The following is a 26,174-nucleotide window of genomic DNA, read 5'->3' on the forward strand; positions in this document are numbered from 1 at the left end:
CCTTTCTGATGTTTGACTCATTTGTTCGCTCTTGGAATCCTGCCCAGTTTCAGAGATTCCAAGAATCTTGGATGCTTCAGATGGGAAACCTTTCTAGGGCCCATGAGAATTTACTGATTTTACTTTGACTTAAAATTTTTTTTTTTTTAATTTTGAGACAGGGTCTTACTCTGTCAACCAGGCTGGAGTGCAGTGGCGTGATCTCTGCTTCCCAGGCTCAAGTGATCCTCCCACCTCAGCCTCCTGAGTAGCTAGGACTACAGGTGTGCACCACCATGCCCGACTGATTTTTTTGTACTTTTTGTGGTGGAGACAAGATCTCCCTTTGTTGCCTAGGCTGGTCTTGAACTCCTGGACTAAAGTGATCCACCTACCACTGTCCCCCCGCAAAGTGCTGAGATTACAGATATGAGCCACTGGGCCTGGCTAACGTTGACTTTTATCATACCGTCTTACCTGTATTCACATACCCTCACCTCCAGCATGCACTCGTGCATCTGGAACCAGCTGGGTGTTCCTTGCCTCTCCTCGGTTTCCTTGATCTCTTAAGAAGACTCTTGGCAAAAACTCGACTACCATTGTGCCGTCCTCATTACTTGCCTTTCCCCACACAACCCCTCAGTCTCACTTCAGCGAAACTTGTTCTTAGAAATAACCCATGCTTTGCATATACTTGGACTGAAGTTTTTGAAGTTGTGGAAAATAGGCACAGAAATTCCTGTACATTCAAGGTTTCATAATGAGAGTTTGTAGAGGAACACGTTACTGTAGTTGCTTTAATTTGAACTAGTTGACAAAAGTAAGGCTGGATTTTTTGGTTGGTGGTTGACTTTTTAAATAAAAAAGTGAAGTGAATGATAAGGTTGTATATCTTGTCTTGCCGTTAGCATCTTAGCAGTGTATTTGGAGTTAGTACGGGGTGTATATATAGGCATTTGCCTTCTGAGGGTTGTGTATTTCCCAGACAGCTTAGAATTCTAAAGGCAAGTGTAAATTTGTATCATTAGATAACAAAGTACAGCTCCAGAATGAAGAAAAAGTGGAAATTAGACTTGGGGGAGGCAGAATGCTGGTGACATTAGAGGAGTAATGGTCATTTAGTGTGAAATCTTGTAGCGGATACCTTGGCTTTGAACGTAGAGGCTGTTGCAAGGCATCATCTTCTGCTCTGGTGGGCCCCTCTTCATTACGCTCACCCCTCTCCAATCTGTCTTTCACATTGTTGACAGTTAACGCATTCACACTCTAGATCTGCTGTTGCAGACTCCAGTGTCTGTCTTAGCACGGTGAGCAGTCTCTACAGTGCCCCACCTCAGGCGTCTTACCTTCATCCCCTTCTTTCCTGTCCCATATTTAAGTCATATTCACACTTGGCCAGACCCAAAAGAGGTTTGTCCTCTTCCCTCTGTCTTCACCTTTGTAGGAAGTACGAACTCTGTTGAGAGTGTACTAACCACAGCATCAGTGTCATCTCCATGTCACTTCCAATGTCTGCTTCTGTTCAGAATTGTTTCTGTATGTTATTAAAATACTTTGTTTAATCACTGCTGTAGAGATTTTAATGCATACTTCCCTCAGTTAAAACTCATTGGATCTGTCTGCTTCTGCAGCAAGCCTGCACAGTGCCGTGCATTCACACACAGCCCTTTGTGATCTGGCCTTGTGTTGCCAACCTAATCCTACCACCTACCCAAAGGCTCCTTCTTCTTGTCCTCAGGGTCTTCTCCCTGCTGTGACTCCTGAAGCTACTGGGTCTTCCTGTCCACTGCTTTCAGGGAGGCGTCGCCTGGCCTGGAATATGTTATGCAGCTCCATTCATCACCTCCTAAATGCTCCCTGTATTTTGAGGCTCAACTTAGGCTTGACATATAATGAGGCATTTTTGGCCAGGTTGTCCTCCCTTGAGCTACCTTTCTGTGGAACAAGGTTGAAATGTATGCCTGCCTTTCTCTGTTTTCTCTGTTCTCAATTTTATTGTATTTTTCAAGGCTTTAGGGATCATCTGTCATACTACTCCTGTATTCCTTAGCATAATTCATATTAATACTTTAATACCTGTTGATTAATATAGCATATTAAATGGATTTGATTCCTTTATTCTCAAAGAAAAGCTTGAAATATCAAAGCAGTTTAAAGTTAAAAATGGAAAAGATTCTGGAATACCTGGGTGGTAGAAAGCTGATTGCTTTTGACACCTCCTTTGGAGGAAGCAGTTGCAGAGATACAATAAAACTGGGTTTGAGTTTGTATTGCCCTCTTCTCTAAAGAAATATATTGACTCTAGTAGGCACCTGATATTTGATTTAATTTGTGTGTGTAGGGGGGCTGCACCTTCATGAAATTGACACCTTTACTAAGAATGGAGAAACAGCTACTGCATGAACTTTGTGTTTTGTGGTCTTTTTCCTTAGAAGTTAGAGCTGCTTTCAAAGACCAGCTGCTTTTACTCCTTTGTGTTCCATGTTTCTGCCCCTTCTTGTGAAAATTTCCCTGGGCATTGAGCTTTGCTGTCAGGGGGAAGAGTTTCTCATTAACTTACAACACTAAGAGATAACCTCCGTGGGAGTGACTCTGCTTTTTCCTGTTAATAAACACTTTCCTCCCTGGCCCCTTCTTAGTGGCATGCAGCTTTCAGCATGCCTGGAAGCAGTCACCAAACCCTCCTGGAGCCCACAGTTTCACATTTGAATCTTGTCAGGCACTGTTCAGCTAAGCTTCCTGCATGTGTGAATCCAAGCCTAGAAGGAAGTCCTCAGCCTCCAGGTGTCTGGACACTGCATCAGTAGATGAGCCAGTATGAACAGCCTTGCCTCAGCTTGGTTGTTCAGTACATCCTGTTCCCCAGCCTGCTTATAAACTCGGCCAAAAGTTCAGTGTAAACGTGTCTGCTGCTTATGGAATAATCAAGGGATGCCGTGAGGTCTGTTTTCTTGAGGTTGAGTGAGAATTCTAGATTTTGTCCACACTAATCAAGTATCTTTGTTTCCCAACATTTTCGAGTGGCCTAGGCATTGTTCCTTCTTCTGAAAATATATTTTGAATTAGCTTATAAAGTGAAATCAATTCTCAGAGATATGTACCTGTTTTTGTGTGTGTGTGCGCACACGTGTGCGTGTGTGTGTTTCCAGATGGAGTCTCACGCTGTCGCCCAGGCTGGAGTGCAGTGGCACGATCTCGGCTCACTGCAACCTCTGCCAGCTGGGTTCAAACAATTCTCCTGCCTCAGCCTCCCGAGTAGCTGGGATTACAGGCGCCTGCCACTGTGCCTGGCTAATTTTTGTATTTTTAGTAGAGACGGAGTTTCACCATCTTGGCCAGGCTGGTCTTGAACTCCTGACCTCATGATCCACCCACCTCAGCCGCCCAAAGTGCTGAGATTACAGGCGTGAGCCACCGCGCCTATCCGGCATGCGTTTTAAATTTGGCTCCTTAAGTCTAAACCAGTGATGACCCATCTGTGCCTCTCGATGGAAGATCTAGCTGTTTGCATTATTTCAAGATGAAGGAGTTGAAAACTTTCTTGTTATTGGTATAAATGTTTCTAGGTATTGGAGGCTACAAAACAGTTCTCGTTTTCTTGTGATCTACTTTTTTGAGTTGCAGAATATCTGCCCAAGTTGTTACATTTCAAGAATATACATGATTTCTCCTGTATTTTTCTATTTTAAAAGAGAGGAAAAACATGGCCTATAACCTCTTCTTACCTACCCCACATTGGCCCTTGTGTGGAAAACATCGTTAGTGATTGTAGCTGTGGAAGGAGATGGGGGCCATTTCAGTGCTGAGAGAGACTGAATCATAATGTCATTAGAGTGGGGCTGTCTAGTACAGCAGCCACTGGCCATGTGTGACTCTTGAGCATCTGAAATGTGGCTGGTTCAAATTGAGAGGTACTGTGAGCATAAAATACACATCAGATTTGGAAGACTTAGTACCAAAAGAAATAATATAGCCCTGTTGGATATATTCTGTTAAAGATACTGTTAAATTTAATGTCATCAGTTGTTTTTTTACTTTTTTGATGTGGCTACTAGAACATTTAATGTGTGGCTCATAAGTTTATTTCTTATTTCTGTTAAACGGGTCTGACTTGGATGACAGATAGAGCTTATGTAGTTCTAGTAGTTTTAATAGTGGTGAGAGAAGGGAGTGCTGAAGGGAGACTTGGGGTGTATAGGAGTTAGAACTTGGGCAGTGTGTGCTTGCATGTCTTTGTATAAGATCATGTGAAATTTGTGTGTCAAATATTTTCTTCGTAGTGTTGTGTTAAATATATAGTATTAAAAGTCAATAACACATTTTGTTGTCTTAAATCTTTCTTGTGTGTTTTCTTGGGCGGAAGCAGCTGCTTCTCCTATTTTTGTTCTGTTTGTGCTCCATATGTTTAGGTAGCGGCAGCTTCTACTAGAAATATCTTATGCGTGTTTATTGCCAGTCTGGCATATGATATCAGATATTCACTTCGGCGTTACTATCTTGAGGATTCCAGTAGGGCCAGTTATTAAAAGGTATAGACAGAGCTGGTTTCATGGGTGTGTGACCTGTGCAGTCTCACAGTGCTCAGAAACACTTGGATTAATGCTCTCCTGTTTGGGTTCTGTCTTGAAATGCATCATAATCTTTGAATCTCTTTTGGAGTCTCTGAACATTTTGCTCTGGGCCCAGCTAGTCCTGGGTACAGTTATTTCACAGTTGATAGTGTACAGTTTATTGTACTTGGATACAAAGTTGCCAAATTTAAGCAGAGTGAGTTCATATGAATAGGAGATTTTGAATTTGAAATTCATTGAAGATCTTGTCATCCCCACAGTTGACTGCTCATTTGTGGGTAGGATCACCAGTAGTTTTTCTCTTCAGGGTTCTAATAGTTTATCTTTTGTCATGTTTATGGTATGTTATGTTCTGCCTCTGTCTTGTTAAATGAAAACCCATTAATATCAGCTTTTTCAGAGGTAGTTTCTGAAATAAATAACACAGTACTGTTTGCACTAGTGTGCTTTTCCTATGTTTTTCATGGCTGTATAGTTATTTTGAATATATGTATTTAAATTTGTGAAGATGTAGATTAAAACAATCCTCCATTTATGAATTACAAGCTGTCAGCAGTGGTTTAAAATCAGGCATCAGCAGCATCTGGGAACTAGAGATGCAGAATCTCAGGCCTGAGCCCTGTTTTATTGAGTTGGAATCCGAGCCTGTGTTTTATTTATTTATTTATTTATTTATTTAAATTTTAGGACAGGGTCTCACTCTTGTTCAGGCCGGTATGCAGTGGTATGATCATAGCTCACTGCAGCCTCAACCTCCCAGGCTCAGGTGATTCTCCCACCTCAGCCTCCCGAGTAGCTGGGACTACAGGTGTGTGCCACCTGTTGCCCAGGCTGGTCTCAAACTCCTGGGCTCAAGCGATCTGCCCATTTTGGCCTTCCAAAATGCTGGGATTACAGACGTGAGCCACCATGCCCAGCCAAGACTGCATTTTGACAAGGCCCTAGGCTATTCATTCCTGTGCCTATGAAAGTTTGGGAAGCTTTAAAGCTCAGTGATTTCATTGTTGGATATATTCATTGCCCTAGTAGCTTCTATTTGCCTGAGTGTCCGTATGTTGGTGCCTATATGTTCTAGCTGCTATTGTGGGTCTTTCTTATTGACTCTCTACAACCTGTTTTGCTAAGGATCCTGAGGCTTAGAGATGAAGTAGCTTTCCTGAGGCCTCAGGGCTAGCCAGTAGTGGAGCTGGTGTTAGAATCCAGGTCTGTTAAGATTCTTAGTAGTCCTAGAAGAGGTTGAGAGGATTTGTATATTTGATGAAAACAAAGGGTTGTAGGTGGTTCACATAAATTATAATTGGACCCCTACTGGATATACTAGCATTCTACTAGCAGTGCCTTGGCAAATTTTACAGATAGACTGATGTTCTTTTTCTGCCTCTTATAAATAATTTAGCCACTTTACCAGTTCCTAGTTCCTGTGTCAGAGACAGGGTGGCACCTTTTTCCAGAGAGCATCACTGCTTGAATGCCTTGAATTCAAGGTACTTGGCCTCAGATTTTGAAAGGCTTTGATATCATGAAGGTTTTTAAATAATTTTAGAGGGTCATTAAGTAAAGCAATTGATCTTCGATGAATAGATTTACTCAACAGATGGATCCTTTGATCCTATTTTGTGTATATAAGATGGCAGTTTTCACTTGTCTTATGTTACAGGAAGGTGGGGAACAGCACACATTGTCCTCTGTGGCATCAAGTAACAGATGACTCCCCAGTGACCTGCTTTCTTAATCTTAGCCCTTTTGGAGAAAACTCCATTTTCAAACTACTTAATCCAACTTACAAAAAAACTCTAGGATTTTGAAGAAAGATTAGAGGGTAGTTTGGCTTTACCAAACTCTTTGCCCCACTGATTGGTTTGTTGGAAGAAATTATCCCTAAATTTAAGGACAGTCATATGCTGCATATATGACAGTGCTCCCATAAGGTTATAATGGGGCTGAAAAATTCCTGTCACCTAATGACTGATATGAATGAAAATTCCTGTCACCTAATGACTGATATGAATGATTAGTTTGGGGGGATTCTTTAAGGTGATTTTGCTACTTCAGCTAAACAACATCTTAACATGGTAGTGTCTGTTTGGATACACAAATACTTAGCATTGTCACAACTGCCTCTGTATTTCAGTACACAGTAACATGCTGTGCAGGTTTATAGCCTAGCAGCAATAGGCTATACCAGATAGCCCACGTATGTAGTAGGCTAGACTGTATAGGTTTGTGTAAGTCACTCTATGATGTTTGCACAACGACGAAGTCACTTGACGAAGAATTTCTCAGTCTGTATCCCTGTCGTTATTCGTTGTGTGACTGTGTAGTCTAGGTTGTGAATTTTAAAGGATATTTATGTTTACTAAAAACAAGTTGTTGAAGTTCTGACTTTTTGGTTTTTCTGTGTAGTTTAGAGTAGTTATATTTTTAAAAGGACTCCATTTTACCTCAGGGCTCTGGCCAGTTGAACTTTGTAACTGTTATTTCATACCTGGCTTCTTTCTACTTGAAAGAGTACAAATAGAAGCGAAGGCCTAGCAGGGGTGACTAATTTACCAGTGCCATTTGTTTCCTGTCAGCTTGCTGTTTGGCTAAAAGGTAAAATACATAATTTTTGCCTAAGGAATTAGCTGTGGATATATTTTGGTTTTGAGTTTGTAGTATGTCCAATACAAAGAAAATTCACCATGAAAATGTATTTCAAGGTGTTCTTATTTGAAAAATGCTATTCTAACTCTGAATAGTGGGGAGCAAAAGGAATTAGTTGGCTGAGTGTGGTGGCTCACACCTGTAATCCCAGCACTTTGAGAGGCGGAGGTGGTCGATTGCTTGAGGCCAGGAGTTTGAGACCATCCTGAGCAACATAGTGAGAACCTGTCTCTACAGAAGTACAAAAAAATTAGTCAGGTGTGGTGGCACGGGTCTGTAGTCTCAGCTACTCTGGAGGCTGAGGTGGGAGGATCACCTGAGTCCAGGAGGCAGAGGTTGTAGTGAGCCAGGATCATGCCACTGCACTCCAGCCTGGGTGACAGAGCAAGACCTTGTCTCAAAAAAAAAAAAAAAAAAAAAAAAGAGGAATTAATCACTTTACAACAGATAGTTGCCAAAGAACTCCTTTTCTTGTGTTTAAATCTCAAGTTTAAAATCAGTGTAGTAAACCCACAAAGTCATGGCTGGGGAATTGGAGGACCTGATTCATCAGTTAGGCCATGCTGCTGGAGCACACGGGCTCTGCTACAGGAAGGTTGCTTCTGGCTCACTGGAACAGCACGGGCAGGAACTTACAGCAGTAGGTGGCTTTCTTCCATGTAGTGATTTGGGGACCAAGGCACGTTGCATGTTTTGGTTCTACCATCCCTCAGGTTCTTTTGGTCTTCAGCATTCAGCCAGATACAGGTGAAGGACCATGGGAGGTTTGATGGTTCCTGGCACAATGGAGGAAACTCTTGTCATGTGGCCACACCTACACGGTGAGTGCCCCAGGAAGGGGAGAATAGAGAGGGGTGATGACTGTCAGCACCTCACTGGGCAGGGCGCAAGGGCTGTGGGGTAGATATTGCGTGGATTCAGGAGACTGCAGAAAGCAAAGTGGGTGTTAGTGGGACTTTTATTTCCTCTCGAACAAAGGGCACTACACTTTTCTGCAAAAGACCAGGTAGTAAATATTTTAGGCTTTGTGGGCCTCAGATGGCCTCTGTCATATATTCCTTTTTTTTCTTAAACCAACCCTTAAAAAATGTCAAAATCATTCATAGCTGGCAGGCTGTGAGCTGGATTTGGTTTGCTAACACCTTATTTCATCACAACTAATTATCACTCTTCTTTAGAAATCCAGTATTTAATGAGTTTCCTTTATAATAAGGTTGAGATTTTGGAAGTCAGTTTTTACTTGAGGCAAAAAAGTTGTATCTTGATTCATAATTCAGAAGTGTCATTTTATCTAGTTTTTAGGCATAGCTTCTCACCTGATTGGTGAATGTATACCCTGTTTATTATTAGCTAAAAATAAGTGCTTGATACCAGATTCACTTTTTTTCTGATTTATTTCTTAGTATTTTTCATACTTTGCCTTTAATACTAAGTGTGGGGAAGAGTAGTAAAAATATATTTTAAAAAAAGGTTTTGTGATTTTTAAGAATGTAGAGGTGCATGAGCCATACTACTCCACCGGAAGCATGGTGGGTGGCACTGGCATTGTTACTCTGTGCCCTCAGACAACGAACCACTTCTCTTCCTCTGTGGGAATTAATGGAAACCCAACTTTTTCCCTCTTGCATTGAAGTTATCTTTTGGTATACTTTTGTCTTTTTTTCTACTTGTTAGTTGTATTAGTATCAAATGGCATAATAAAGTTACTTTGTTTACCATTTCCCACTCATCTGAAAATCACAAAAAGCATTTATTTCTAAGGTTTATATCCACTAACCTTTTCCCCAAAGTTATTTTCCTGTTACTTATATGTCATCTTTGCCCTTATTTCTTTAATATTTGTATTACAAGTAGCTTGCTCTTGTTTCCTTCACTGGCAACATTGCCCACTGGGTGGCTTCTGCGGATGCCCCTACCCACCCCTCGTCTGGAGCAGAGAAGTCCTGTTAGCCTAGGAGCATAGTGGCTGCTGTCAGTGCGAGGAGTTGTGCTTCTCTAGCTCAGTCTGTGATGTCATCTGGACATAATTATTAGACTAATCCAATAGAGGAACAAGACAGCCTTGCCTCTGACTGTGGGCCACCACTTGTGTCATCCCACAGAGCTTTGTGCTGAACATCAGTCCTCCACATCGACTCCTCTTGTAAGATGTTGTGTCCAGGTGGATCATCACAATGGCTGCCATCCTTAAATATGTCTTGGTCCTGTTGCTGCTAATTGATGTGAGCTTGTTGCCATGTGTCCTTTAAAGCATTTAAAATTTTTTTTAGAAACAAGACTTTTATAACACCCTTCACATTTTATAATATTCCTATTTAAAACTTGTTCCTTAAGGAGCTTTTGGAAGCTTCTTTAAAACCCTACTTGGCCGGACTCGGTAACTCATGCCTGTAATTCCAGCACTTGGGGAGGCTGAGGCAGGTGGATCACTTGAGGTTAGGAGTTTAGACCAGCTTAGCCAACATTGTGAAACCCCGTCTCTACTAAAAATACAAAAAAAAATCAGCCGGGTGTGATGGCATGCTGTAATCCTAGCTACTTGGGAGGCTGAGGTAGGGATTACTTGAACCTGGGAGGCAGAGGTTGCAGTGAGCTGAGATCATGCCACTGCACTCCAGCCTGGGTGACAGAGCAAGACTCTATCTCACAAAAAACAAACAAAAAACTCTGCCTATATTTTAAATTATATGCTCATGTACTAAAGAGTAAAATGTTCAGTGATCTCACTGCCTATCCTGTGAAGTGGATCTACTTTTTACAGAGCCTTGAGTAACCTGCCATGGTACAGAGTTTGTTTTCCTTCTTTTATTCCTGGATTGATCAGTGTTTATACTAGCAGTATAAATGATTTTGCCCTCTATGATCTCTATTTAAAAAAAAAATTTTTTTTTGAGGCAGATGTTCATAAAAGCATAAAATCAGGATATATTCCTGTCTGATCTCCTAAAGTGGGTGGGTTTTTTTTGTTTTGTTTTTTCTTTTTTTTTGTGGAAACAGAGTCCTCACCCTCTTGCCCTGCTGGAGTATAGTAGCACAATCATGGCTTACTACAGCCTCAGCCTCCTTAGTAGCTGGTACTACAGCAGTGTGCCACAATGCCTGGCTAATGTTTTGAATTTTTTTTTTTTTTTTCTTATAGAGATGAGGTCTCACTATGTTGTGTAGGCCGTTCTTGAACTCCTGACCTCAAGTGATCCTCCCACCTTGTGCCTGCCAAAGTGCCGGGATTACAGGTGTGAGCCACTGTGTACCCGGCCCAAGTACATACTTCTAAAAATGTGTGCTATACATGGATTACCATCCTTTGCAGCCTCCTTCCTTTTACCTAGGCTCTTTTAAATAGCATGTGGATATTCATGCTTTTTTGGAGATAATGATAATGGGACACCTCACTAAGTGGGTAGTGAAGCTCCAACTTATACATAGTTTTTCATTTGGGGGTTACAGAGAGTCAGTATGTATTAACAAACTCTGGTTTAGGAATTCTGCAGTGAGCATATAGACAGATAGGAAAGGTCTTTGGATGGTCTCTACTGAGGTCTTTTCCTGTGATGCTATCATCCTGTCATGTATCTCAAAAGTGGCATTTGAGATCATCCCATCATGAATGTCAGCCTTTAGATCATGTAGTGAGCCCTCTGTTTTGTGTTTCCATTTGTAACAAATAAGTACCTTTTTTAGCTCTATAATTTGAAGTAACAAACTCTGTTTTCCTTGTTGAGGAAGGATGGGCATGAAGCTGAGGAATGAATATGTATGTGGCGTAGTGATTGGGTTTCATTGTCATGTTTTCCTAGTAAACAGAGGAGAATCAGTTTCTCTAACTCCTCAAGAATTAGTTTGCAGTTTTTAATAGTATATTAAGAATGGCACAGATTTTACCAGTTTATTGCTTCAGGCTTTTGACTATGAAAGTACCGGTTTGCAGTGATCATTTAGTTCTTTAGTCTTCTGAAGCCTTCTAGATATTTAGGCCTCACTGCTTATCACTTGTTGCTGAAGATATTCTGTTCTTCACCCTTAAGAAAAGGGTGACTTTTCTCCTTTCCCAGCATCACTTCTTAACAAAGTATGGATGAATTACTTTTGCAGGTTAAAATTATCCCGTTTTAGCTTTGAGTATTTTCAAGTCAAAATTTTTTATCTATAAAATATTTTCTGAGAAGGAAAAAATCCTGCCAGTAATGCATTAAAAAGTATTTTATAGGTTTGGTGTGAAGCTTATTTAACTTATGTGAGCCAAGTTGGCATTTTAGACTGTAAAACTGAACTGAAATATGAATTATGGAAAATTAATTTGTAAAGTTGAAATTTTATGAAATACTTTCTGCATTTTGTTTAGACCAGCATGTTTTGGAAATTTGATCTTCACTCATCATCCCACATAGACACACTTCTAGAAAGAGAAGATGTAACACTGAAGGAGTTAATGGATGAGGAAGATGTTTTACAGGAATGTAAAGCTCAGAACCGCAAACTTATAGAGTTTCTGTTAAAAGCAGAATGTCTCGAAGATTTAGTCTCATTCATTATAGAAGAACCACCTCAAGACATGGATGAAAAGATCAGATACAAGTAAGACAATTCAATCTTCTCTCTAGAGTGGGACTAAAGTGAAGTGGGGGTAGAATATACAGCTCTTATTCAAGGATTCTCCAGTGTGACTGTTGCCATTTACAGAAGGGTAAGATAGTCAAGACTGACAGGCTTGGCGGAGCGCAACATCCATTCTAGCGGTAAGTCCAGGGAATCACAAGAGTTTAAAAATGAGCACTCTGAATTTCATTCAAAGGTTTTCTGGAAAGGCAGCGTGCTTTGTAAACAATGATGACAAATTTCTCAAAATAGTAAGATGATTAAAATAATTACTTTACAAATAGGAAGATGGACATTATGTGACTATGCAAAATTGCACAGATCTAAGTCAGAGCTTGGGGTTACGAAGAGCATTGCTTATACAATAAATTCTGACCTTTTATCAACTGGAAGTAAAGGAATGGGTATTAGTGAACATCAGCGTAGCTGGTCACACCATGGGTAACTACAGTGGATTTTGTCTGCTAGTTTAATCTGCTTACAAAGAGAATGACAGTACAGTGAGAATCCTTTATTACCATCACTGTAACACTTTTTATACAAACCCCTGGAAACTCTCTATAGGTATGTAAAGTATTGGGGTTTCAGTTAATTATTTCTCCATATCCAAGTCTATTGAAATATTTGGCTCTTTTCCCCCCAGAAAATAGAGCAACTTCACAAACAAAAATGTATGCATTACATAAACTTAATGGAATAGGAAGAATTAGGCTTTTAGTAGTGTGTCTCTTGCCATTTGTCCCTCAGTTTACCTTTCTTTTTTTTTTTTTTTTTTTTTGAGAAGGAGTCTCGCTCTTTCACCCAGGCAGGAGTGCAGTGGCGCGATCTCGGCTCACTGCAGGCTCCGCCCCCCGGGGTTCACGCCATTCTCCTGCCTCAGCCTCCCGAGTAGCTGGGACTACAGGCGCCCGCTACCTCGCCCGGCTAATTTTTTTTTTTGTATTTTTAGTAGAGATAGGGTTTCACCGTGTTAGCCAGGATGGTCTCGATCTCCTGACTTCGTGATCCGCCCGCCTCGGCCTCCCAAAGTGCTGGGATTACAGGCGTGAGCCACCGCGCCCGGCCCCTCAGTTTACCTTTCTTTTCAGACATCTTTTCCTTTCTTCTTGGGGAGAAATGTGCTGTTAGGGAAATAATACTTGTTAATGCTTTCAAGTTGCTAGTGGCTTAGGTCTTCAAAGATGTCATCATGTTCTCTGCCAGCCATTAACATTGACATCTTGCATTTAGTGAAAGCCTTCACTCAGAGATTAGTGTCTTAAAAAAAGAGGAGGAAAGGCGAGGCGCGTTGGCTCATGCCTGTAATCCCAGCACTGTGGGAAGCTGAGGCGGGTGGATCACCTGAGGTCAGTAGTTCGAGACCAACCTGGCCAACATGGTGAGACCCCGAGTCTACTAAAAATACAAAAATTAGCTGGGCCTGGTGGCAGGCGCCTGTAATCCCAGCTACTTGGGAGGCTGAGACAGGAGAATCACTGGAGTCCGGGAGGCCGTGGCAGACCTACTAGTGTGCTGTCATCTCCCAAAGGATAGACACTTTGCTACTTGGAATTCCCTTCACAGTGAACTAGCATGTGGGTGGTGCTACTTGAATTGGGGCTCATCCCTGTTGGAGGAGTGTGGTATGCATCAGAGAGCACAGGTTTTGGATCAGCCTCCTCAGAAGAGTATGACCTTCTTCTCTTCCAATCTCTGAGAGCTTGGGCAAGGAGCTTACCCTTCTTGGGTCTGTTTCCTCGTATGCTGAATGAGGCTAGTAATGTTTTAATCATTGAAGAGTAGGCATGCCTTCTATGAAGGGCTTACTTTCCACAAAAGAAGTAGTGCCCCCGCCCCCACCGGCCCGCCGTTGTAACAGTGTGGCACTTGTATTATATTGCTTTGTCAGTGTTTTTGCCTTTGAGGTTGCAAGAGCAAATGCACCTCCCCTGGACACAGCCTTCTGCACGGTACCATTTTGAAGGAGCACCACTTGAGTTGGATAGGGCAGTACTCTGCCATGCTTCTGGCCTGAGCAGAGTCACCACCTGTGTGTAACGTATCTTGGATGGTGCCACAGCTAGATTAGCACAGAGGGGTTTTTCAGCTGAGATCTGAAAGTGTTTTAGGGTTATGGTTGACTACAGTCATTTAAGGAAGTTTAGACTGGGATTGTGTAGTTTTGGGGTGATGGAGTAATTGCTGTATTGGGGTAAACCAGACTAAAAAGTCCCCCAATAGTTTTTCAGATAAGACCTCTGGAGAAAAATGAAGCATGACGAGACAGGGACTGCTGAAGGTGGTGGAGTGGGCAGAGGAGCTCAGGGAAGGCCTAATTAAGATGGTGCCATCTGGTCAGAGCCATGCAGGAATTAAGGGGGTTGCCAAGTGGGCACTTATAACCAGGAACATCCAGGCAGGGGGAACAGCAAGTGTGGAAGCTCTAATGTGCTCGTGTGCTTGGTGTACCCCAAGAATATCTGGGCAGCCAGAGAAGGGGCAGCATTGTGAATGAGGGAAAATGGAAGGAGGGAGGGTTGGGGTGAAGGTGGAGCACCTCTGGAGACAGGCCATGCAGGGCCTGGTAGGCTCAGCCAGGATGCTTGCTATACTTGGGACAAGATGGGAAGCCACCAGAGGGTTTTGAGCAAGTATGTGCCTATCGGGGAATCTGCCCCGATATTCACGTAGGTTCTTTTCTATTTTCCCTAAGCGTCGGCCGGCTTGACAAATAAAGGGACAGAGTTCAAAAGAGAGAAATTTTAAAGCTGGGCATCCGGGGGAGACATCACATGTCGGTAGGTTCTGTGATGCCCCACAAGCCACAAAAACCAGCAAGATTTTATTACAGATTTTCAGAAGGGGAGGGAGTGTGCGAATAGGTGTGGGTGACAGACATCAAGTACTTAACAGGGTAATAGAATATCACAAGGCAAGTGGAGGCAGGGGGAGATCACAGGACCACAGGACCGAGGTGAAATTAAAATTGCTAATGAAGTTTTGGGCACCATTGTCATTGATAACATCTTATCAGGAGACAGGGTTTTGAGATCAACCGGTCTGACCAAAATTTATTAGGTGGGAATTTCCTCTTCCAAATAAGCCTGGGAGCGCTATGGGAGACTGGAGTCTATCTCACTTCTGCAGTCTCGACCATAAGAGATGACCACGCCCAGGGGGGCCAGTTTAGAGACCTACCCCCAGGTGCACATTCTCTTTCTCAGGGATGTTCCATGCTGAGAAAAAGAATTCAGCGATATTTCTCCCATTTGCTTTTGAAAGAAGAGAAATATGGCTCTGTTCCGCCTGGCTCACCAGCGGTCAGAGTTTAAGGTTATCTGTCTTATTCCCTGAACAATTGCTGTTATCCTGTTCTTTTTTTTAAGATGCTCAGATTTCATATTGCTCAAACACACATGCTGTACAATTTGTGCAGTTAATGCAATTATTACAGGGTCCTGAAGTGACATACATCCTCCTCGACTGACAGGATTAAGAGATGAAAGTAAAGACAGGCATAGGAAAGCACAAGGGTATTGATTGGGGAAGTGATAAGTGTCCATGAAGTCTTTACAAGTTATGTTTAGAGATTGCAGTAAAGACAGGCATAAGAAATTACAAAAGTATTAATTTGGGGAACTAGTAAATGTCCATGAAATCTTCATAATCTACCTTATTCTGCCATGGCTTCAGCCGGTCCCTCTATTTGGGGTCCCTGACTTCCCACAACATGTGCCATAGTCTGACTTTGTTCGTTAGGAGTGCTCTGCCTGCTCTGTGGTTAGGGACTGTAGGAGGACAGAAGTGGAAGGAAGTACAGTTGGCTGCAGTGATCAGCAGAGAAAAACAAGATCTTAGTGGACCTGATTGGTGAGAAGCAGTCAGATTTCCAGAGGCACTAGATGAAGTTAGAACTGAAGGGGTTTCCTCTAGGTATGGAATGGGAGATAAAGTGTCAAGAGTGACTATGAGGATTTTGGCCTGGGCAGTTGAGAGGATGGAGTGGCTTTATGGCAGTGAAGAAAGATTGCAGAGGGAAAGGGCAGGAGTTTGGGTCTGGTCCTGTCACATTTGAAATGCCTGTTAGACATGAGGTGGAGATGAGGCCTAGCGGCAGGTGGACGGAGGACATGTAAAGCCACAAGGCTGAGTGAGATCGCCCGCGGAGCTGATGGAGCTGGAAGAAAGCTTCTGAAACTGGAGATGGTTAGTGTGGGCTGGCCTGGGTTCCACTGAGGGATGGAGGAGTGACTGGATGCAAGAGGAGAACCTGGGGGCTGCTACCCTGGAAACCAAGGGAAGTCTGGCTTCAGGAAGGAGAGGGGACAGTGGGTTAGCGGTACTGCTCATAAGAAAGAACTCAGTTTGTAACATGGAGATCATGGGCCCCATCAGTACAGGTTCTTTGGAGGGGTCCAGGTGAAAGCCTGGAGGCAAGCAGAGACAACTCTTTCAGGTGATTTCCTGTAACAGGAGTAGAGAGGAAGTGGTAGGTCGAGGGAGATTTGGAGTCAGGGGCGGTGTGGGGTTTTATTTTTTCCTAAATGGGAGTGATGACCTGTGAGAATGTTGCAGCACAGAGGAAACACAGCCAGTGTGAGGGGGCAGGCCACCGAGTGATGCCTTGTGCTGGAGTGGGCGGGGGTGGGGGCATGTGGTCCAGAGCACACATGCAGGAGATGACCTCAGGAGCAAGGGCCGCTCCCCTGGAGCGAGGAGGAAGCGCCCAGGTGTAGGTCGGGATGTGGTAGGGCTGGGTTCCCTTCTGATTGCCTCCTCTGTGTTCTCAGGCAAAGGAAGCAAGGTCAGAGCCTATGGAGGAGGAGGAGTCTTGCCGAGGGTGGAGTGGAGGAGGCATCTTTGGGTGCTTGAGAAGCTGCTGCTTTTTTTTTTTTTTTAGGCAAGAGTCTTGCTCTGTCGCCCAGGCTGGAGGGCAGTGGCACAGTCACAGCTGGCTGCAACCTCCGCCTCCCAGGTTCAAGTGATTCCTGTGCCTCAGCCTCCTGAATAGCTGAGACTACAGGCGTGTGCCACCACACCTGGCTAATTTTTGTGTTTTTAGTAGAGATGGGGTTTTGCCATGTTGGCCTGGCTGGTCATGAACTCCTGACCTCAGGTGATCCATCCATCTTGGCCTCCCAGAGTGCTGGGACTGTTGGTGTGAGCCACTGCTCTTGGCCTTGAGAAGCTTCTTCAATGTTAAGGAGGAAGGGAAGGAGAGTAGCCCCAGCCTGTCTGGAACCAGAACTCTGAGCTTTTTGTGTAATGGCTAACATTATGCATGCTTTTTGAATTAGGTCATACCACCCAGTCACCTAGAAAAAGTGAACAAAATTTTTTTTTTTTGAGACAGAGACTCTATCACCCAGGCTGAAGTGCAGTGGCGTGATCTTAGCTCACTGCCACCTCTGCCGCCTGGGTTCAAGCGATTCTTCTGCCTCAACCTCCCGCGTAGCTGGGATTACAGGCGCCTGCCACAGCGCCTGGCTAATTTTTGTATTTTTAGTAGAGATGGAGTTTCACCATCTTGGCCAGGCTGATCTTGAACTCCTGACCTCATGATCCACCCACCTCGGCCTCCCAAAGTGCTGGGATTACAGGTGTGAGCCACCACGCCCGGCCTAAAGTGAACAAATTTTAAAGTTGCTCATCTGGACTTTTCTCTGTCAGAGTTTGGAGAAAACACTCATGCATTTGATTCACAGCCAGGAGGAGTCCGCTGCCTTTTACTGATGCTCTGTTTGTCAGCAGTTTCCACATTAAGACAGTTGAGTGAGTGCATCTCCCCAACCCACCCTGGCAGCATTCTGCCATTTTATAGTGAAAATAAAGAGGAATGAAAACAGCTGTCATTTATTAAACGCTTATTTACTTTATGCCAGGCCCTCTTCCCAGCCTTTTTTACTTCCCTCCTCCGTAAGATAAGGGCTATTGTCTTAATCTTACTAACTTGGAAACTGAGGCCCAGAGAGGTTAAGTAACTTGCCCAAGGTTATATAGCATGTAGGTGGTAGAGGCCGGTTTTGGACTTAGCTAGTGTGATTCTAGTAGCTGCACCTGTAACCACTGCATCAGCCCACTCCTGGGATAATGGGTACTTGACAGGGGTTTATATTCTGGCATCTTGAAGACCATGCTATGTAAATTGAGGGGGACTTTACTTCCCAAAGACCCATACATCTGCCAGGTCTGTTTTTTTTCCTTTTCTGTTTTCTTTATACAAAGGCTCATTTTGGGACCTTCTCATACTCTTCTGTCTTTAGGCCTCACACCAGAGCCTGTCAAGTGCCGTGGCTTTCTGGTTTGTCACCAGTGGTGTTTTTGTGCCAGGGTCTTGCTGCAGGCAGCACTTGCTTGCCTTGGATGCCCCAGGAGTATCGTATACGTGTCCCTCCCGCCCCAGTCTTCCCTGGTTTCTTTTGTCATGCAGCCATGTTTGGCTATTTTTCCATCTCCCTGTCTTGCTCAGCCTTTGAGCTTGCCACTCCTGATGACTGGTTGGGGCGCTGGGTCCTGGCTGTCCAGCGGGGAGGAGTGTAAGAGCAGAGTAATCCTGGGTCAGCTAGAGTATCGTCTGGATAGGCTCAGTGTCTCTGTTGTTACTAGTGAAAACAGACACGAGATTGTCGTAGAAGGAGTAAGTGGAGAAAATGGACCTGCTGCCTGTTTGCAGAGGGTCAGTGGTCTGGTTGTCAGAGGCAAGCATGCTTTAGGGGGTGCAGGCATTTCTAAAGCTGTGGGGTCTGTAGAAGAGCCTGTGTGGGTCCATCCAGAGCAGGTGTCATGTTCTTAGCTGTGGGCCTGTAACCTACAGGAGAGACAGCACGGTGAAGACTGATGGTGGGCTGACTTTGTGTCTGTGCTGATCTCCAGATACTGGAAGGCTGATGTGGAGAGCACTTGTTTTGTTTTGGTTTTGACGCAAGGTCTCACTCTTGCTCATCGTAGCCTCGAACTTGTGGGCTCAAGTGATCCTCTAATCCCAGCCTCCTAAATAGCTAGGACTACATTTTTTTTGTATACTGCTTCCTGCCTTGGTAGCCCAGGCTGATGTCCTGTTCCCTCCTTCATTATAGTAGGATGCTTACTCTCTTAAGATGTAATATAGACTTAGTACCATTTGCAACCCATCTAAAGATAAAGGCTGGTCCAAGTCCCTACAGAGTGCCTTAAGTCATTACAAGGTGCTGTGCGCAGTGCAGTTTCCTGGAAACCAGTGTCCTCCACAGTTGTCCGCAAGCTGTGCTGCTTCCCATGCCAGAGGAGGCTGTAGCCTGACGGCTCGTACGTCCAGCCGCTTTTCTCGCTGATCGTGGAGAAGGCCCGGGCGCTGCAGCATGACCTCCCTGGGCTCCCGAGTACTTGGTGCGCTCTAGTTTCTTCAGGGAAAATATATTCTTATTAAAGCTTGGTTTAAAAACAATTTTTTAAATAGTAGAAAATTTATTTTAGTCTGGAGGTTGGTTGAACAGAATGAATTGAAATGATTTCCTGATTTCCAATAAATGATTTTATTGTTTTCACAAAATCTTGGGAAGCCTTTCTGATTTGTGTTTATCTTTATGTAATTAAACTGTTAATAAAGATGATGATGTAAATATCCTGTTCTTCTAGGTATCCAAATATATCTTGTGAGTTGCTCACTTCCGATGTCTCCCAGATGAATGATAGACTGGGAGAAGATGAATCCTTGCTAATGAAATTATATAGCTTCCTCCTAAACGATTCCCCTTTGAATCCACTACTTGCCAGTTTCTTCAGCAAGGTGCTAAGTATTCTTATCAGCAGAAAACCAGAACAGGTAAATATGATTTTCCAAAAGGTAAGTATTAGGGCTGATCATCCCCTTGAGGTGATCTCCCAGTACTTGTTGCTTTAGAGTTCTAACTTTGCCTTAAGTTCAGGTTCTGTAAGAGAATGTATTTTAAACCTTAAACATTCTAAGCACTCACATGCTATTTATATGTTAATGAATATTTCTAATATGGCATAATCTCAAATTTCATTTAATTTGTTAGCATACTTTGGTTTCCTCTTTTGAGAAGTGGGTAGAAGATGAGAATATTGGGTACCCATTTGTGAAGACAGGGCTTAACTAAGATGGCAAGTATAATAACTAAGCAGTTGAATGTCACCAAACAATTGCTTTGTTTTGTTTTTTCCCGCATTGATGATCACAGATGAAGCTTAAACCAAAAACCTTTCCCACAAATGTAAGTGGTGATTGGTTTGTACTAATGGTGATTCTGTTTTGATTCTACTCAAAACTTCTCCAGTGTCAGGCTTGAGACATCTAAGTGTATATAGACTGCTGTGTACATTTGTAGCTCTGCCGTTCCTATCCAGTGTGGTTTGACAGAAACTTCACTTGGTTCTCTAAGTGTGGTCCCTGAACCAGCAGCCCCTCAGTATCACCTGAGAATTTGTTAGAAATGCAAGTTCTTGAGTCCTATTCCAGATCTGTTGAATCAGAAACTCTGAGGGATGGGCCCAGCAGTCTGGGTTTTAGCATGCCTTCCAGCTAACTCTGATGCATGCTAACATTTGAGAACCACCGTTTTAGTGGATATTGTTGTAAAAAAGGATCTGCTTATCTGGAGATTTTAGTCATTTTATGGAAATAGGCACCCAGAGAACAACTAGAGCCTCAGATATTCAAGTATAAACTATAGCAGATTTGCCAGAATTGCAAGTATGGGTGTGATGATATAGGGTAAAAGTGGTCAAACCAGTTGGTCCTGCCAGCCTTCATGATAGAAAATGGCTCTGGGTGACCCATTGTTGCTATCAGCACTTGTGGAAGGACTGGAGCTATTTTGGGCCCAGTGTGTCCTGTCCTATGCCAAGGCAAAGTGGATACATGCTTTATTTTAGAAAGAGATATCATTCTTTCTTTCACTTAATGGAGTAGGATAAGCTTTCTAAGTTGATTGGAAATAAGATTCTTTTCACTTTGGTAATAATCCCCAAATCATGATTACTCTAATGTAGATTGTCTCTTTTTTTCTGCCTTCTAGTTAGAAATAAAAGAACTGCTGGCTGTTCTAGGAGAGTGGAAGCCATCCTATCACCCTGATATTACCATGCAGTTCTCAGGGATGGTTGTTGTAGCCATTATCCAGACATTATGCTTCATTGTGCTTTCTCTCCTCACTTCTGTGCTGTTGGAATCCAAGTTTGCGAGCCCCGTTTTTCAGTGTACACATACAGAGAGAAAATACACTTAAAACCTTGCCAGTTATATTCTGAGACAAGAGCCCCTTGGCCTTTTGCTTGTTACACTTCCCTGTCAGGACTGTATGAATGATAGCAAGAGGATTCAGTGGCTGTGGGTAAAGATCAAACCTGGCATTTCTTTATCCTTTGCAAATTAGGAGTGTAAATAAAGGTTTTCTGTTATGTGATAGTATTAGTAGGGATGTATGCAACTGTAAGTAAGGCCAAAAATTGAGACTCAACTGGCTTAACCAATAAAGGCATTTGTTAGCTCATGGAACAGGAAGTCGGGTGGTGGGGCATCTTCAGTCCTGCATGAGTCAGCACCCCAGCGGGGTCATCTGTGCCAGAGGTCCCTATTGACAGTGCTGTACTGTCCACCGCACTAGCTGGGGTTTATTCCTTTGGGCTCCAGGTTTGGTGTTTCTGGCACTGAATTATGGAATACTTTGGTCACATGTGACTTTGTTCGTCCTTTCTCCTCTACTGTCCTTTTAAAAACTTGTGGGACCCAATTGTGAGTGAATTATTTATGTGTCATGTCATTTCTTGAAGTTTTATATCATAATGCTTGACCTCATTGTCTAGAGAAGCAATGTGTGTTGGTTAATCCTATATTTATACCTAATCGTATGAAGCGGTTTTAGTTGTCATCTCTGGCTATTAGACTTCATGTGGCATAATGAAAAGATTGTGGCTTTTGTGGCATACAAATCCAATTTTAAATCCCAGGCAGCCACCTTTTAGCTCTGGAAGATACTTTCTGAGCCTTGGTTTCCTCATCTCTAATGGGGTGTGGGGGTGGGGGTGAGTTATCCAACCCCCCACGCCCCAGGGCTTTTGAGAAATTTCAGTGAGATCCTGTTATATAGCAGCTGCGACACTCCCCCTGGGACTTGCAGAGGGTTTGGGAATAGATGACACGTGCACATGGACAGAGGCAGAGGCAGCAAGGCTGCATGGGACACGGGGATGCATGGGACAGAGTCATCTCCTTGGTCTCCCAGAGCAGAAGAGACCAGCAACAGAGACCTGATTTCCATGGCCATTCTCACGTTCCTTCAGGGTAGCTCTCTGCCTCTCCACCAGCTGCCCTTCTTGTGCTAAGCTATTGGAGTGAATTGGTGAAGTCAAAATCAAAGGCGGTGTTTGTGTAGCCAGGTGAGTTAGTTACTTTGACTGGAGTAGAAATCTTTGTTTTGAAATTTTTTTCTCATACTTGTTAGAGTCCAGTTAGGATTTTGAATATTACTCATTTTACTGCAAAATCTAACAGACATGCTTTATGTTCATAAACTGTAAAATGGTATATTCTCTTGCTCTTTATAGGCATATTAAATTTTTGATCCCCATTCTTTGAGAATGAATAATGAAAGTGAATAGAAATAAAAGATTCTGTTAAGTTGTATTTGTATTAATGGACATGTGCTAATTTAGGGGATTTTTTTCAAAGGGGTTTTTGAGTATTGTAACTATCAGCCAGGCTTTCCAATTTGATACCTTGTTGCTAATTCAGCATTTCTCAACCTAAAGTAGTGGTAGAATTTGGAGGAGTCGGGGTTGGGTATAAGGTAAAGTTTATAGTTTCCAAGTTACATGTCTTTCAGTTTCTGATCTGTTCTTCTCTAGATTGTGGATTTCTTAAAGAAGAAGCATGATTTTGTAGACCTTATTATAAAGCACATAGGAACTTCTGCTATCATGGATTTGTTGCTCAGGCTCCTGACGTGTATTGAACCTCCACAGCCCAGGCAAGATGTACTGAATGTGAGTAGAATTCTGACCTGCTGTTGACTGGGGTTAGGGTGCTGGCATGTGAGCCCACCAGGCTGCTGTGTGCTGGGAAGGATTGCGTGGGATTAGGGTTGGTAGCAGAGGGTTGTCTGGGGAGCAGGTAACAGGGTGGGGAAGAAAGGTTGTTCCAAGATAGGAAGAGATCCAGATTTTGCAGAACTAGAATTTCGGATGGGCACATCCCTAGGTATGTAGGATGTTTTGTTGTGAGTGTTTTTTCCTTTTTGCTGGTTTGCTTTTTATGGGGGTGGCGAGACTTTATGGGTTGAGCATTTGTCTTAAAGCTGGTTCTGATGGTAAAAGCAGAAATGAGAGGGTTGGGAGCTCTAAGTCCCATTTGAGTATGTTATGAGGCCACACTCTTCAGGGCCATCTCTGAAGGTCAAAACGGAGAGGTGTTGATGTATCCAGGGATTCAGGTTTCAGAAGTAATTCTCTTCCCATGGGTACCTAGGAGCAAAGGATAAGGAGAACAGAGTTTACTTTGAGAAGGACATATTTTAAAATGTAGACAGATAGTGATTTTTAGGATATGTGCCTCTTTAATGTCTCAGGTAGAATTTGGGTGGGAAGAGGGGAGGGTGTGAGTAACTTGAAAATAAGGTTTCTCCCAGGCTCCCATCTCTGCCTTCCCTTCTTGTCTTTTGTGTCTTTCCCTCTTCCTTTCTCTTTTGAGTTGGAGTCTCACTCTGTTGCCCAGGCTGGAGTGCAGTGGCGTGATCTCGACTCACTGCAACCTCCGCCTCCCAGGTTCAAGCAACTCTCTTGTCAGTCTCCTGAGTAGCTGGGATTACAGGTGTTCGCCACCACACCTGGCTAATTTTTGTATTTTTAATAGAGACAGGGTTTCACCATGTTGGCCAGGCTGGTCTCGAACTCCTGACCTCGGGTGATCCGCCTGCCTTGCCCTCCCAAAGTGCTGGGATTACAGGCGTGAGCCACTGCGCCCGGTCCCCCTCCCTTTCTTCCCTTTCTCAGAAGCTTTGCAGAACCATGCTTCAGTCTATCCATCTTTAATATTAACCTGCAACCTTAGAACTTACTCATTTCTTTGGAAATGAGTTTTGTTGAGAATGCTAATTATTATTTAAGACCTCAAGGACTAAGAGGGCCTATGAGGAAGAAGGTCTTTCAGGTGGTGCCCAGGGCAGGGCATGTTCCAGTGAGGTAGGGAGGTGTGCCAGGTGTGCATTTATGTGATGGTGTCAGGGCTGGATTTGTTGGTGACCCAGGCACTGTGATCACTGTGAGTAAACAGCTAGGTTTATCTAGTGGGTGTCCTGGGACTTGTCTGTTGGCAGGGACCTTAAATTGGGACACCTGTTTCCTTTTGGGTGTGTCTTTGTAGATGTATCTTTTCTCAAAAGAGGTTGAGGATTCTGGGGAAGACTGAGGACAGGGAGGGAGTTATCACCTTTATATTGGAATTATCATAGGGAGAGATTTATTCAGGATGGTTTGCTGGAACCAGTTTATTCCTTTGGTTGCTTCTGGGTTCAAGTTTAGGACCTGTCTGGTTTCCAAAGGAATCAGTGTGTTTCTGGAGAGAGAGAGTGATAGGAGGTTGATAAAGGTGTAGGTTGGGGAAAGGTTAGTTAGAAACCCATAAATGTCTTATTTTGATTTTGTGGATCCACAGTCAGGGATGACTGCAGAAGTGAGCTTGGAATGTAGGTGCCTGTGAATAGCTGTGGAGACAGTAGGGGTCTGGGACTGATTAGTTCACCGCCTGGAAAGTTTCCTGGTTTCTCCTGTAGTGGTCAGGAATGCCCTACCCCTCACACAGGTGTTTACTCTCCTCTGTTTCAGGACATTATTACTCAAAGAGTGGTCCCAGACATCACTTGTGAGCTTGTTAGAAATCTGTAATCTCAGGTCTCTTTCTTGGCCTACTGAATCAGAATATGCATTTGAACAAGATTCTTGGAGAATTTGTGTGCACATTTTAAAACAGATCTTAAAATATAAAGTTGGGCCTCTACCTCTGTGGTGCCTACCTAATAGCTTCATATTTTCCTTTAATTGGTGTTTTCATTGAGCAGCCAGAGAGTATCAGGGTTTCTTCTCTGTTCCTTAAGCAAATTGTGTTTGATTTCTGCCTCTGCTGCCCGCCCTAGTCTTCTTTAGCTTTTTGGGCTTTTTATGAGCAGAGGAGGGGTGGTGTCCTTTCTAGGTAGTGAGCTGCCTTGTTGATGATGGTGTTTTGGGTTCTTATGGCATTAATGTTAAGCCAGATGATTTTTCCTTTATTTTTTCTGAATTTGGATTCCTTTTATGTTTTCATTCACTGTAGCATTTCATACATGGATTAAAAGGAGATGGCCTAGCTCTTTGCCAGCACATGACAGGGCGGATAAACTCTGCCTCTCTGCTTCCTCCAGCCCCCACGTTTCCTGCAGTGGGTTTGGTTTTGTAATCTAAAAGTCCCGTTTGTTCATCCTGTGTTTTTCTTAACCCAGAGACTTGGTGCTAAATATTACTCTTCTCAATCTTTCTGAAGCTTGGAATGAACGTGCTCTTACAGAAAATGTATACATTCCATCCTTCTTAATCTCCCCGCCCTCTCTTCTTAAGAACTGACCTACAAACCCTTTTAGTCCTAAATGTCTGGGAGTGACCTCATGGCTAAGAAGCTGATATATAGAATTTTAGTATGTGGGTATTGTAATTTGGGGAGTTGTTGGTACTGTTGGCCATTGTTAAAACAATATATTCACTGGCATTTTCCTTGGGGGACTTTTAATTTTCTGTAGTGTTCAAAGTCCAGAGAAACCTGTAACATTCTACTTAAAATGTGATGGATATTTCCAAGTATGTTAATCTACATTGGGGCTTGAACAAGAGCCACTCATTGCTATGATTACTTCTACAATGTGTTTTACAGTGGTTAAATGAGGAGAAAATTATCCAGAGGCTTGTGGAAATAGTTCATCCATCGCAAGAAGAAGATGTAAGTTCACTTGTGTGACTGTAAACTTGATTAGGAAAAAAAAACAAAACTTTATTTGGCACAGAGCATACTTATATTAAATGTGAACATGATCAGAGCATACAGGGAGAATAGCAGCAATCTAGTGTTCTTAAAGTTGATACTTTTCTAAACAATATTACATTTTGCTAATACTCAGAAAATTTCCAGAAATGTACAACAGCAGGCCCTTGTTATAGCACCATCTCCTTTCTAGAGCTGGTATTTCATGCCGAACCAGCTGGTTTTTGTTACAAACCTCCTTTGTTCATGCTCCTTTTTACTTTTTTTTTTTCCCTTTGAGACGGAGTCTCGCTCTGTCGCCCAGGCTGGAATGCAGTGGCGTGATCTTAGCTCACTGCAACCTCCATCTCCCAGGTTCAAGCAGTTCTCTGCCTCAGCTTCCCGAGTAGCTGGGATTACAGGTG

General features: G+C 43.1%; 1 protein-coding gene across 50 annotated transcripts in view; it reads left to right on the forward strand.

The window, feature by feature from the left end:
- The window catches only part of PPP6R3 (protein phosphatase 6 regulatory subunit 3), a 164,169-nt gene that overhangs the window by 69,548 nt on the left and 68,447 nt on the right, over positions 1 to 26,174 (forward strand). For all 50 annotated transcript variants that reach the window (XM_063644343.1, XM_063644315.1, XM_063644225.1 and 47 more), the window contains 4 exons: positions 11,536 to 11,768; positions 19,383 to 19,569; positions 22,614 to 22,751; positions 25,663 to 25,728. In XM_063644343.1, coding sequence (XP_063500413.1) covers positions 11,542 to 11,768; positions 19,383 to 19,569; positions 22,614 to 22,751; positions 25,663 to 25,728 — 618 coding nt within the window. In that variant the 5' untranslated portion in view covers positions 11,536 to 11,541. The remainder of the gene's footprint in view (positions 1 to 11,535; positions 11,769 to 19,382; positions 19,570 to 22,613; positions 22,752 to 25,662; positions 25,729 to 26,174) is intronic.

The sequence above is a fragment of the Symphalangus syndactylus genome, chromosome 1 (assembly GCF_028878055.3).
Source record: "Symphalangus syndactylus isolate Jambi chromosome 1, NHGRI_mSymSyn1-v2.1_pri, whole genome shotgun sequence".
NCBI classification, from domain to species: Eukaryota; Metazoa; Chordata; class Mammalia; order Primates; family Hylobatidae; genus Symphalangus; species Symphalangus syndactylus.